The sequence below is a fragment of the Lacerta agilis genome, chromosome 6 (assembly GCF_009819535.1).
Source record: "Lacerta agilis isolate rLacAgi1 chromosome 6, rLacAgi1.pri, whole genome shotgun sequence".
Lineage (NCBI taxonomy): Eukaryota > Metazoa > Chordata > Lepidosauria > Squamata > Lacertidae > Lacerta > Lacerta agilis.
In genome coordinates, this window is record NC_046317.1 from 70769423 (window position 1) to 70784137 (window position 14715).

The window sequence follows — 14715 nt, forward strand, 5'->3', positions numbered from 1 at the left end:
ATCACGACGCAATTCATCAGATGCATGCCTGGGGAAGAAGTGATGATGCAATTCTTCGTCACAGTGTGACGTTGTGCGGGGAAAGATTATAGCTCATATTCCTTCCTCTGACTTAAAAGCCATGTGAATTAATTATAATACAGTATTTTTTTAAAAAAAACGTGTAACGTAATGGAATCTAAAATATATGCGACACTAATAAATAAACAACACTAGCCTATGCATGTTTACTCGGAAGTAAGTCCCACTGTATCCACTGGGCCTTACTCCAAGGAAAGTATGCATAGGATTTCATACTTGTTGTTGCTGCATATATTCGATATATACAGTAAAGCTATTTCCGTTTGGCCATTCGCGTATTTCAGTTACACAGATGAGCAATGCAAACGACGACACACACATTCTATTTCTGCCCTTTTCCCTTTCAAGGAGAAAATTCTGCCTTGCTTCTTATCTGCTAGAAAATTGCAGGAGTTAATATTAGAGATATATGAGACATCGTGCTCTCTTTGAAACGGTATCTGAAGAAGTGTGCATGCACACGAAAGCTCATACCAATAACAAACTTAGTTGGTAAGGTGCTACTGGAAGGGTTTTCTTTTATATTCTTTGAAATGGATTGTTTACGAAAAACCCAAGAGAAAATGTTGAAACATTTCCCACCCGTTACACATATTCCTAGGGTATTTCTGTGTAGAACGCTTTGCGAATCAGCTTGCTAGTTCAACGATTGCTCTGTTATACAAGATCTCAAAGTGTTCGATATTCTAGAAGCTTCAAACAATGCTGTTTGCTTGGAGTACTGGGAAAAATAAACCTTATCTGCCCACTAGGAGGCGCTATTTGGAATTTCCTAATTCCAAAATTAATACAATGAAACTCACTTAGCCAGGGGAAATACATGGGTGGGTAAGAAGATAGTTTTTTAAAAGAGACTGTTCACTTCTGACGTCTTGTGCTGCCTCCAGAAATAACACAATAAGAGTTGAGAACTAGGATGATGTATTCTTTAAAGAAAACATGAGCACCAACATCTTGTCCTCTGTAGGCTTGAATAAAATACTTTCTTTCCTACTGCAGTGAATGGAATCTGGCATGAATTTCAATATCCAGGAACTATCAAGGCTGCATGTATTACTATGATTGAATGACAAATTTGCTTAAATCTGACAAATTTCAAAATTGCCACTAATTCAAATACTGGAATATTTGGTAAATCACATTTAAGAAATCACTGGCATAGTTTTCTTCCTCATCGGATACATAAAGGAGTTTAAAATACTACACAAATCTAATTATTCAGAATACATTTAAGAGCAAAGAAATACCATATAAAATATCTCTTCTTTGCTGAACATCAGCTTTTGCCACCAAAGCTATAATTACACTGAAGAGCCACAAATAACCCAAATCCCTGATAAGAAGTTGAAAATTCAGATATCAAGATGAGCTATTCATATTTTTCAAATATTGATATGCAAATTTGATATCTGAGGGTTTGAATAAGAACACAAGGCAGGGAGGGTGGGGGAATGAAAACATAGAAATGAGAAATTTCCTCACTGTTTCATTTCAGTTCTGCACTATACAAGTCCAGCTACACATTCAGCTATAATTTGGCATGGCCCTGTCAGGACTGTCTCACTTCAGAAAGTGTGTTTTAATTACCCTATTTTAAAAACTGAAGAAAAATAACCTAGAATATCAGAAAGAAGACTACATTTTGCAATCTTTACCCTTACATGCTATCTTACTACAGACAGGAAGGATTATTTTATATGGGGGGAAACTCATTCATGTGATTTCCCCCCTACCCATAATCTGAAAAGGTACAGTCCAGAAAGAGTTGTACCATAGGATAGCAGACTTGTCAGAATCTGGGGTTTAATTCCCATCTCAGTAAAAGCTGAGCTCAGCCTCAACTTCCCATCTGTAAAATGATAATACTATCCACTTTGGGCATGCTGCTTTTGCACAGATATGCTATGGAAAGAAATGCTTTGTACATTAAAAATGGTGTATGAATTAAATAACAGCAAAAAGTATTAATGGGTTGAGGAACTGAAAACGCAGAGACACAATCAGCAAAATTCAGAGGCACACACCCAAACCTTATTTTAGTCTCCCTTCCTGAGCCACACTCACATAAACTGAGATGGGAGGAGCCAAGGCAACTTTATCCTAAAAGATAATCCTCATCGTGCATTGGCTCGATCACAAATGATAGACTTTGTATTGGTTAGAGGACAGCTAATGTAACATAGCAGCGAAGAAACTTGGACCATAATTCTGTGCACAAGGAGTTGGTCCCATAGGAATCACATTATGTGGCATGTGGGTCAAGGAGCTGCCAAGTCAAACCTTATACCTGCCATGACCCCACTACATAGTTAACAGCACAATCCTACTCAGAGGCAGGTCCCATTGAGGATTGCAAAGTCCTTGTCTCACAGCCTCTTCCCCACATCTGTAATAATGTACTGATACTGACCTACCTTTAATGGCTTGTTGCCATGAGATTATGTATGTGAAATGCTAGGTTTGAACACAGTAGGATGCTATCGTTCATACCAAGTTAGTTGTAATGACCAGCTTGTCCTGTTGATTTCAATGGAACTTAAGTTCAGATACATAACCAAGCAATCCCAACCATGTCTATTTGGAAGTCCTATTGTATGCAATGGGACTTATTCCCAGGCAAGTGACTGCAACCTTGGCTAGAATACTAACCTCAGTTACCTGGGAATTACCCCAATGAATTCAATGGAGCTTAATTCTGAGTAGCCATGGTTAGGACTGCAGTCTCAGTCTGGATGCAGCCCAGTGTGCTCTCAGATTACAGTCCCTAGAACAAACCATGCCAGCCAAAGTTATTATGGTTTCTCTTTATTGTTTGATATATTTATGTACCACATTATATGTTAAAGATAGATTTTCTGATATACATTTTTCATCTTTTTTACCACAATTACACCACACATACATTGGAAACAGCTCCACAGATCTGGTAGTTGCACAGAATGGGTTTTTTGTGTGTGTTTTGTTTCATATCCAGAATACTTTTTTTTTTCAAATCCAACAGCTTGATTTTATTTTATTTTGTAATTTAGAAATAAAAATGACCTAATCCAAAACTGAACTCCCAAGTCTCTGATAATGGATCTCAGATGGAGGTCAAGGAAGGTATTGGACTTGAGTTGGTATGGAAGTATTAAGCAGTCCTTACTAGTTGTTTTAATATACAATGTAAGCACTACAGCTTTTGTGGCTCATCATTGGTCACCGAAACCATTTCAACTAGTTGCTCATACAATCTAAATCTTGCATTAAGTTTCATCAGGTCATTATGTGGCCCAGTGTCCTAGCACAAGGATCCCAAGAGACTGGGGTGCCTTTTCTATTAAAAAAAAAAAAAAAACCAAGACTGAATTGCATAATACTTGCAGAAATATTACCAGGAAACCTCTCATTATTTCCAAATACAGAATTTCATCTTCCTTATAAAGATAAGAGTTTTTAGACTAGTGAATGAACAGGACAAGGAAATATTTCAAATATTTTCTCTCTGATAATATCTAAATATATATATATCTATATATGAGTCTTCTTAAGTTTCTTTAAAAAGTCTGCTGGGCTAAGCATTTGATCTGAAAACTTTGCTTAAGTTTCTGTGATAGAATCTCTTGGGTGTACTTAACTAAAACAAAACAAAAAGAAAGAACAACATTTCTCCTTTGATGAGGATTCATAATCATTTGACTATGTGGATGTTCTGTGTGATTCTCTCTCAATCCCTCCCTTTAAATGAAACCAGCTCAACTCATCCTTTAGTCTTCTGTATTGGTGCTATAAGCCTCAATGAGGCCTTCTAAAGAGTGAATGAACCCAGACACACTGCATATACCCCCTATTACAAAAATGGCCACATCAAAGAAGACATGGTGCCACAAGAGCTTCCTCCACAAAAGCTTGAGGTGGAAGAGGCTGGGGAGAAGGAAGCAGAGGCCTGCACCTGTGAGGCTCCCGGTCAGGCCCATCAGGAGGGCAAAATGAGGGACATAAATGGCCATCAACAAGGTAAAAACTACAAGGGCACACCTGAGGGTGAGTCCCCAGGATTTGATCCTGCCATCACCTCCATAGCAATTAGGGAAGAAGGCCCTCGCTCCATCTTGGAAGAGGGATCTCTCCAGGACCTCCACAGCTGCAAAGAACGGCAATGGGTAAGACAGCAAAGCTTTGGCCACCAAGAAAAGGTTGACGACGGCCCTAATGGTGGATGGCAAGTTATCTGTGATGACTTCCTTTGTCTCATCGGCCCAAGTCAGGTAGGCAACCAAGGCAAAGAGTCCCTTCAGGATGCAAGCAGCTATGTGAGTCCAGTTCATCATGCAGTGGAACTCCTTAGGGTTCTGCATGTTCCCTTCTAAGGAAGGCAGAAAGATCTGAGAGGTGTAGCTGAAGACAATGATGCCGATGGAGATGGGGAACTTCTTCACATCAATGTAAAACTTGACTTTGTCCCACGCCCAGTCACGGGCTCTGGAGAGGCAGTAGGCGATGACTAAAACATTGATCACAAAATGGGCCAAGGTGCAGAGCAAGCTGAACTTGGAGACAGCCTTGAGGTTCTTCAAGAAAGCACAAGGGAGGAGCACAGCTGTGGCAATGATGGACCATGATTTCTGAGAGACGGGCAAGGTTGGGAAGCTGTTGTACATCAGGTTGCCACTGACCACCACATAGAGGATGCAGGTCATGACCAACTCTATGATCTGAGCCACATTCACAATCCTGCCCCCAAGCGAGGGGAACCTGGGAGCACAGCAAGCATTCGCAATGTCCACATAGGAGTCTCTCACCCTGACTATCTCCCCGTCTTCGTTCTCTTCATAGAGACAGGCAATGAGGATTTTCCCAGTGTAGCAGCAAACCACTGCTGCAAATATAATTAAAAACAGTCCTAGGTATCCACCATGGAGTATAGCATAGGGCAGGCCAAGGACAAACATCCCCTAAAAAGAGACAAAATGGAGACTGTGTTGCTCAGTTTTACTTAGCACGTGACAACTCGGGGGGGGGGGTGTGGAGGAGGAAGGGGCACAAACAAAATGCAAGGGCCTGTTACCCACCCCCCACCCCTCCAATCTTCCATAGAATGAAATAAAAATCAGGACAGACCCCAGAAAGAAATGGCATACTTCACTTTTCTGCATGTAATAACTCTTAAATGTTTGGACGTAATCACAAAACCTTTATTTAAGGTAGCGGTGGTAGGGATTCTGTCATTTAAAGTCTGTGGTTTCTTTCTTTTTTAAAAAATAAAAAGCTGTATGCTTTGGGGAGAGGGAAAGCACAAATAGTTAAATATTCCAAAGCTTTTTTTTTTAAACCAGTTAAGTAATCCATAATGTCTTGGAATAAATTTCAATAAATCATCGTCCTTGCTTGCAGAGGTTTTTGTTGTTTTTTTTAACTCACATTAAGACTGCAATCCTAAACACATTTGCAAGGAAGTAAGCCCCAATGAACACCATAGGATTTACCTCTAGGTAAGAATGCATTGGATTAACTGCATTTCTTTAAATGGCTATTGACCCTTTTTCGTTTGACTGGGTTGTTGTTTTTTTTAAAAGATCCAAAGCATTGGAGCAATCTTGAAAATACCTCACACAAAGAAGTGGCTGGCAGCTCTCAAATTCATTCCCTTCTTTGAAAATTGGAAGGATATGTTTTGAATCAGTAGCAAACACAAATATTCCTAACTCTTCCCCTTCCCCTTTGTATCTTATCTTGTTAAAACTGTAAGCAGCTGGCTCAATTTGCTGCTCTTTTAAAATATATATATATAAATTTGTACATAGTACCTGGTGCAATATCAGACACAATAATAAAGTTTGGGTGTTTCAAACTGCTTGGAGTTATAATCTGAGGATCAGAACAATTCCTTTCCTCTCCTCTCCTCCCCCCTCCCAAATATGTCATTCTGCAGTGAAACATTCGTTAATTCATTATTGCAAATGTAAAATGCCCTGGTTTAAGATAGAAGACATTCCGATTAGGTTCCCTATGCAAACTGAAAACCGGTTCAGCCGAATGAATCCAGTCCTATGGCTGGACTGGTTTATAACCCATATTGGTGAATCGTTACAGAGGGCATTTTTAGAAGCAGTCTTGATAATCGAAGATCCCTCTAGGTATCCAAAAAAAACCTCCGTCCCATTTTCAATTAAGAAAACTTTTTTTTAACAAAAATTCGATTTGGCTATAAATTAAATTGAATTTTATCAGACCTGGCAATAAATTGGACAGGGAAATGTTTTAAAATATCAATAGAAAGTCTTGGGGAGTCTCACATTCCGTTTCCAGCCTTTTAATACCAAACGAAAATCGATCACAAATATGGAAATGCAAACTTTATCTTCCTATGAAGCATTTCCTGATCTATTATTACTTTCCTCCTTTCGGATCTGAAGCGTATCCGATTGAAACCGAATAACACCGGGATGACATTTCGTTACATCGCATTTTTTTTAATTGTCTGTAACAAACTCAGTTGGTCTCTAAGGTGCTACTAGAAAGAATTTTCGATTTTGTTTTGACTATGGCAGACCAACACGGCTACCCACCTGTAACAGGAGTTCTTGAGTTTATGCACCTGCACTTTTGAACACACAAAATTAACTCTTTAAAGGAAGTGGGCGGGGACTCAGTGAGATTGTGTAGTTCGGTTTGGGAGATTAAAACAAGGAACGGTCAGTTTAAGTACTACGATGCAAAAAGACGTTAGTGTGTATAGTGTCTCTGTGTATTTTTCCATTTACTCCTTAGGCGAGTCACATTCCGAAGGCGCGTCTTATTAGCTGAATGGGCAGAGGAAAATTAATACAGACTCTGAAACGCCTAGGGGAGGAAGGAACAGGCTCTCCTCTTTGGACCATCTGTTGCCTTGGTTATGTCGAGGTGCAGAATCGAGCCAGAAGCGGTGCTATGCACCAAAACGAAACAAAAAAACAACACCGAATTGAGGAGGAAAGAAAGAAGAGGCGGAAGGGCCATTCGGATCTCGAGGTGCATACCCAAGACCACACAGTCTTTTGTGTTCCGTAACAATGTCTGCGTTTTGATTTCTCAACATCAGAAACACGGGTTGACATCACCACTGCAGGAATAAGATGGACCGAATTGAGGTGGGGAGAAGGAGGGGGGGGAGGAAAGAAAAGAAAAGGCGCGAGAGAGAGACTGAAGTGGGGAGAGAATTCTTTGGCCATTCTTTTAACTGACCTAAAAAGAGAAGTTGTTGGCTGTTGGTGCGTGTGATGTGATCTTAAGTATGTGCTCCCTAATCTCGACCTAACCCCCAATCCTTGAATGTCCCCGCCCCAGTTATGTTATGTACAATCACCCATGTGCGACGTGGTCTCGGGAGCCCACACGTTCCTAGGAGAAGTGCTTTAGAGTTGGGGGTTCCTCCACCGTCTCTAGGGTCCTATGAGGGCAGGGAGCGTGAAGACAGGGCGCAGCTGAGCCGCATCTGCTACGGAATTCGCTCCAGGGCGAACCACGATGGGCACGGGCCCCTATGAAGGAGGTGGGGGGGGAGGAGGGCGTCCTGGCTCTCTCCAAGGCAGTGGCCAGGCTCTGCCGCCGGTTCCAAGGGAGCCAGGATCCCGCCCCACCAAATGAAGAGCAATGGAATTTGGGGAGGTTGCGTTACCTGGATGGCGTTGGTGACATTCCAGCCGGCTTCCCAGGCTGTGATCCTGGGCTTCCCTTGGCCGGACAGCTCGGAGCAGACGCCTTCGTCCTTGGAGGCGGACGGAGGCAGGGGCCCGGTGCCGTCCCGCTGATAGTGGATGTCCCCTTCCAAGGGCGGCTCCCCTCCTTCCTCGCTGCCCTCGGATTTCAAGATGTCCATCTGCAGCCCTTGCCGGTGCTCGTAGTCCAGGTCATCGCAGTGCACGAAGCCCACCGCCTCCTCGTCCGTCGCCGCCTGGAAGCCCAAGCGGGCGAACACCCCGCTGACTTTCGCCTGAGACTTGTTCGAAACCGAGGTGGCCACATTGGAGATCTTGCTGCGGATTAGCGTCGCCATGATGCTGGCTCTGGCTGCGCCTCAATCGTGTGTGTGTATGTGTGTGTGTGTGTGTGTGTGTGTGTGTGTGTTGGGGGCGGGGAGAGAATCAACACGCTGCTAAAAAGTAGGGGGAGTTGAAAAATTTAAGTTTATGTTTAAAAAAAAAAAAGGTTTGGTGGAATTCTGCGCCAAGCACGATCCAGGCTCCGCTCGTGCGCTCTTGCCGACGGTGGCGATGCGATTTAGCAGGGCGCTATCTCCACTCCCGGGTGGAATTGGACCTTCTCCTCCTCCGCAGTGTCCCTTGGACCATGACACCACTCAGAGGGTCCACCTTGGCGCCTCCATATGAGCCTGCCGCCTTCTACCTGGTGCATGAGGGGAGGGCAGGGCAGGTAGGGCTGCGGGGTGGTCGTGGGGATGTCTGCTGCTTGGATGCCCGGCTCGCCTCTCCCAAGAAATCTCCTCGTCTTCCTCTCTCCCCCAGCCTCGTCCTCCCTCCTCCTCTTCTTCTTCTTCCTCCTAAGCAGGAAAGAGGCGGGTGGGTTGTCTCTCCAGCCTTAGCGGTGCCAATGCAATGCAGAGAAGCCTGGGGGTGGGGGGAGGGAGGGACGGAGGGAGAGAAAGGGAAAGAGAGAGAAGAAGAGGGACGTGCGGTGATCACCAGATTGCCAACGCAAGCCTTTTGCTGTGCACAACACGTATCCATCCCCACGCGTTCATCTATCAGGAGGAAGGGGAGGGGGCAGCGGGATGAGGAAAGGTTTGCTGCATTTCTGGGGGAGGTACTGCAAGTCCCCACCAAAATCTACTCCCCCCACCCCTTTTCCTCCTTCAACAGCAACACCCACGCCTCAGAAACACTGCGGATGGAAAGGAGGGGGACATGATTTAAATTCTACATGGTGTTTCTGTTCCGTTCCAAGCCTGGTTCTCAGAATGCCACAAGACCCAGCCTAGGGAGCCCCTCTTCTCCCCCCCTCCCACCGCCCACCTTCACCCACCAACAAAAGGCAATCATATCCATGATGGATATTGCTAGGGAAAAGATCTTCCCAACTCGCTGGATAGATTTATCTCTCCCTCCGCCCAATAATATTTGTGGATCATCTCTCGCTCCGCCGCCCCCCCCACTTGCAAAGGCACACACACACACACATCCCAACCCCACCCCACAGATTAACAGTGCCAAAACGTGCGGCAAGAGGTACGGGGAGTAAGGACAGAAAGTCAGGCCTAAAAATATGGATAATTTATTACGCACAGAAAAGGAGAGACAGGGAGATTTTCGCTGCAATCCTATGGTAGCAAGGCCCATTGAATTCCATTCGTAGTCTACAAGCGTAGGATGGCACCTGCTCATCCTTATGCTTCTATGACGTGTAAAGAGAGTGTAAACCCCAAGATGGAATAGATTTATTTATTTTTCAAAAAGCCTGTTGCTATTACAGAATAGATACAAGGGAAGCCTTCACGATCGTATAGGTAATTCATTTCTTCCCAGTATGTCTGTTAGATCTACTAATATGTTCCTCTCTGGGAACCACAAAATATGGTCTCATAATTTTATTACCTGGTAATCTGATACCATCCATGGGATGAAAAACGGAGACGCCATTTCTTTTTGCCCGATGTTTAGAGAGCCCCTAGCTAGCACCTTTAAAATAAGGCAGCAAGCTTCGCCGATTTGCTAGCTTACATGGGAGGAAAGGGGAAATGTTGATCCCGGCCAAGCACTTTTACAAAGTCGTGTTGTTCAGCAAACTCTCGTTTCTCGTTTGATTGGTCCGACTCCCCCACCCGCCGTCCCACCACTCACTCTTCATTTAATATGACTGTTAAATGTTCCTAAAATAGCATCTCGCCTGTAGTACTGACGTAATGCTCTTTCTGAATTTTATTTGCTGTTTCCTTTGCGTGATCCGAATCGTTCCCGAATTTTATATTACAGCGGATCGAAATCACATTGTAAAACCAGAAGGAAGCTGGAGGAAAGGAGGACGAACAAGGCCGTGACGTTTCTCGAAAGAGGTTTATTATAGTCGTGCAGGAAATCGTAGCCCAACTCTGTTACCTTGCCTGGGGTTCAAAAGAGCCGGCATTCCTAGCACGATTCGGAGAGCTTTTGCGCAGACACAAATCCCGGTGGTGGCTTGGAAAAAAAAGAAAGAAAGAAAAAAGACTTCCAAGTAAAGATGGCGCTTCTAACTAAAAATCTTAAATCGGTGGGTTTATTTTGCGCTAAAGGAAGCCGCCTCTGTCGCCAATGTTGTGAGTGAGGAAGGTCAAAATGAACCCTTTATTGCCAAAATTACACATACTTACTTACACACACACACACACACACACACCAATTTCGAAGCCGAGCTCCGCTGTTTATCAAAATCGGGTTTCATCCTGGCTTTGGAGAAGGAATTATCACATATCGTTGCACAAGTAGGTCGAGAAAGACAAGTCCTGGAGTTGCCCGCCCCCGGTCGCTCCATATTTAGAAACGTACAACATGCGTCTGGCACAAAGGAAGGATCAAATCGCAGCCAGGTTTTAATTTCCATTGCAGAAAACACACACGGAAGGTAATGTCACCCAGCTCGCAGCACACGCACACGCGCGCGCTCACACCCACACACCTGCCTGGGACTCAAGTTTACTTGGAGCCCAAAGAAAGGTCCTTAAAGCGCTTGAGACGTTGCTGTTGTAGCTGCATTTAAATCCTAACTTCTTTTCGAAGGAGCTCAAGATGGCGAACATGGTCCCCCTCCTCCTGAATTAATCTTCATAACAACCTTGTGAGGTAGGTTAGTCTGAGAGGCAGTGAATGGCTCAAGGTCACTCAGCCAGCTTTATAACCGTGAGGATTTGAATCCTGTTCTCCCAGGTCCTAGTACAGCACTCTAACCACTACACTACACTGCTACCTTCCGTACCCTTTCCCTACCATTTGTCGGTATCTATCCAGCCGATCTCTTTGAAGCAAAATCCCCGGAGGTTTGGTTTGTCGCCGTCGTGTGTTTTAGAACTGATTCTCATACGAAGTAACACTGAAGAGCCCGGATGAACCTCAGTCAACAGGGGTGTGTGGGATAAACCCTAACGGGCTTAGAACCAGAGCAATATCATGAGCACCGAACTAGACAACTGAACGTGCCCCCATAAAATTCTGACTCTCTGCACACAAAAATCTGGATAGAATTGGCAAGATCTGCACATTATTGTGATTTTCATTATAAAGGCAATATTCTATATGAGCCGTTTTAAATAGACCTTCTTAAAACATGGGCGCCCGAAGGCGTAACAGAGATTTTCTCAATGAGACGAAAAGGAGTCAGATCAAACAACGAGCAGCCTTTTTGTTGTTTGTCTGGTCTGGAAAAGGTCATGGTCGGCCGGCTTCCTCCGAGACGTCTATTTGTACATTCTAAACGAGGGAAGCCCCATTGTCCTTCATTAAGCTTTTCTTGTTTTTGATGACGTGGGTGTCCCCCAACCTCCTCCCTCCTCCCAAAGAGCCCCGGCTCTCGCGTGGACTGATATCCCACCTCCCACAATATCATCCTCGCAACGCTATTCCCAAGACCAAGGTCCAACCAAAGCGGTTCCTGGCTGTTTTTTCGTTCCAACAGCTCTTTCGTAGCCTCCGGAATTTTGTATAGCCTCCTGCACTAATTAAATAGAGTTATATAGTTGTCCTTTAAACAACTATACTAACCAGAACAGCGTCTAGGTATGAAAAGACACAATATAGTCTGGAATGTGTTTCAGGATTACAATTTGCATTTAATCTGCCACATTTCATCCAAAAAAAAAAAAAAAATCCCTAAAGGTCTCTCCTTTTAACACCCAGTTGTTTCAGTGGATTGCAGTCATTGTAGGATCTTTGCTGGATGCAAACATCTAGTCCCTGTGAAATCATTATTCATTAGTGCATACATTCAAAGGCACGCTTGGACCGATGCATCGTTGTCTTCCTCTGCTGGTATTGCTCCGGCCCCATCCACACGCGAAACACAGAGGAAATGTTTATTTGGATTTAACCTGATTCGTTTTCTGAAACCAGTGAGATTAACTGGCTGCAATCACCCAGAAAAGTTGCTTTGGGGGCAAACCGCCACGCTGACAAGGGAAAGGGAAAGGCTAAATGTCAAATTTACCAATAAATCTGTCTCTCCCGAATTAATTAATCCGGAAGTACTGCTCACTCCTAACAGCCTTCAAAGGGATTCAAGAGGATTTCGCATTGTCATCTCTTGAGTATACATCTGGGGGCGAGTTCACATTTCAAGATTATCACGTACTTAGCCCGCTCCTAAACGAAAATAAAGCAAAAGCAAATCCACACACGCAGTCTCCCACAACCGATTGCATATTCTTTCATACTGTAAACACCCTGGGGCAGAGAACTGCCTTTTTGTTTGTTTGTGAATCTGCAAAGCGCCACGCACATTGATGGCGACAAATAAATAAATACATAAACACATTAATATCATCAGAGAGATGCCTGTGTGAAACACACATCACACCAATCAGATCCCACAGACGAGTGATTTCATTCATATCCGTTGTTCACACGTTCAGCGGCTAGTAATCAAGCGACGAGACAGGTACATCTTTCCAAGCAAACTGGGTTTGAAATGGGGTGTTGCCAGTCCCTAAACAACTCTTCTTTGATTTGGATCCAACGGCATCTGAAACCCACCTTTCAGCGCGCGCGTTTTGAGCTCTGTGCGGAGGAAAGGAGCCAGGGAAGGAGACGAGACGCCCCGCCCCATTTCGACGCCCCAAATCCGTATTTCCCTCCGAAGATAAATTGCTCAAAAAGTTGTCTTCTTATGGGCGTTAGTTTGTAACGTGTAGCTAGATATCGCTCAGTGCATACTTTATAGCCTTAACAACTTGGAGAGGGCGGGTGGAGAGATAGGAACAGCTTTTCATTTATCAATTTCTTTTTAAACGCCCCCCCCCAAAAAATACACCCTGAAGATTACTCTCTCCTCCCGGGAGGGCAAGGGTTGATTCGGAATCCAGCAAGTTCGGCAGCGAAGTAGTCGACCTCCTACGGCGATTAAAATTGATCAAGTCGGTGCGCCCGGAGGCGCACGAAACTAGACCGGTGTTCGTCGGCTGCAGCGCGTTCCTCAGCCTGTCGACGGCCAGAGGAAGAGCCAGGACTTCTTTAAAATTCAAGATATCCCAAGGACTCCTCCTGCACATACATACGTACATACACACACGCACTCACACACAGGGACTGCCAAACACACACACAAGGAGAGCTTTATACCGCGCCTGCAGTCCGCGCGCCAGGCTTCCACAGGAAGACCACGGCGCGGCGCGGCTCTTCCAGCGGATTTCGCCTCGCGTGCCACCCCTGCCGGCTGCATTTCAGGAGAGAAGCTGGGAAAGCGCCTTGTTCGATTGCCCGATGCTCCCGTTCGCTCTGAAGGACTGGAATCGGTGGGGCTGACTCTCTGGGAAAGTGTGCCCAGGACTGCAGCCAGAGCATTTCAGACTTTTGAGAAAAAGAGAAGGAAAAGGAGGGGAGAGGGAACTGGTTGCCCGTTGAACACAGAAACACATGGACAAAAGAGAGGGAGAGCCGGAGGGAGACAATCTACTGCATGACAGGGTTGCAGCCAGCAAAAAACGTCCCAAGAAGAATGTGCCGCCCCCTAGCCACCCCGCCGCTTTTCATACTGTACCTGCCCGCCCGCGCAAGACTGCGAAACTTTCCGGTAGTCCGATGCCGGCAAAAGAGGTCCCTTCTGTCGATGGATTTCGATGACACGCGGTCACCGTCATCGTCAAATCACACGCACCTGCTCTCTCTCTCACACACACACGTTTGGTCCTGATCTCACCGAGAGCGTTTCACTGGAAATGTCCCGTGAAAAGCGGGTTCAGGAGGAGAGAGCGAAAGAGAAAGAGGGAGCGGGAAAACTAAAAACGAAAGGAGAGAGAGATGGAAGAAAGATGGAGAAGGAAGAGCGCATTTAGGAAGAGAGAGAGAAAAATGGATCAGGAATACGTGCCGGTTACCTAGGATTCATCTTTGCCTGCAGATCCATCGTTCCATATACAAGAGGACAAGGAATGAGGGGTTGAAACAGCGGAGAGGGGGAGGCGAGGGAGCGAGAGGGCGAGCGAGTGAGTGGACGGATGGATGGATGGATCACCGCGTCACTGACGCGCGGTAATAATTATTCCCACGGAGGGTGATGGATGCGAATCTTGTCCAAAGGTTAGCAGGTCTGGAGCGTGTGCTTCTGATGGCCAAATAATTTCAGAATGGAGCTAGAGAGAGAGAGAGGCAGGCGAAGACCCACTGGCAAACCCTTTCGCTTTCCCAAGCAGCGAGACGCGCGCGTGCCCGCGTATGTCAGAGAGCAGGGAGGTGGGGGCTGTGAGTACCTAGACACGAGATAGCTGGAGGCTTTTTGTGGAGCCTAAACCAGGTCAAGGAAAAAGATGTGCCGTTTCCCCTCCTTTCCCACCCGCCCCCGCCCCCTCTTTAAGAGGACGTCACGTTTTTCACAAATCCAGAGCTCGCGTATTTATTCCTGGAGGGGGTTCGGGGAGGAACACCCTGACTCAGAGATTTCTGCTTGAAATGGTAAATCCCCCTCCGAGCCCCGCCAGAG

At 45.2% G+C, this 14715-nt stretch overlaps 1 protein-coding gene across 4 annotated transcripts; it reads right to left on the reverse strand.

Annotated features, from left to right (window-relative positions):
* Positions 1-3410: 3410 nt before the first annotated feature.
* On the reverse strand, positions 3411-14489 carry SLC32A1 (solute carrier family 32 member 1). 4 transcript variants are annotated; one of them, XM_033153373.1, is made up of 4 exons: positions 14114-14489; positions 10152-10229; positions 7718-8666; positions 3411-5015 (listed from the first exon to the last, which is right to left on the reverse strand). In XM_033153373.1, exons 3-4 carry the CDS (start codon positions 8093-8095, stop codon positions 3828-3830), a joined length of 1566 nt encoding a protein of 521 aa, XP_033009264.1. In that variant the 5' UTR covers positions 8096-8666; positions 10152-10229; positions 14114-14489; the 3' UTR covers positions 3411-3827. The 4 variants fall into 4 exon arrangements, with proteins under 4 accessions (XP_033009264.1, XP_033009266.1, XP_033009267.1 ...); XM_033153375.1 differs by lacking the exon at positions 10152-10229; XM_033153376.1 differs by lacking the exons at positions 10152-10229; positions 14114-14489 and adding an exon at positions 13777-13873.
* Positions 14490-14715: the final 226 nt, after the last annotated feature.

Excerpts from the sequence above, each read along its gene's own strand:
- SLC32A1 (XM_033153375.1), bottom strand. The coding sequence starts at position 8,095 with ATGGCGACGCTAATCCGCAGCAAGATCTCCAATGTGGCCACCTCGGTT. Across the intron at positions 5,016-7,717 it reads ATGTCACCAACGCCATCCAG|GGGATGTTTGTCCTTGGCCT; the intron begins GTAACGCAACCT and ends GTCTCTTTTTAG.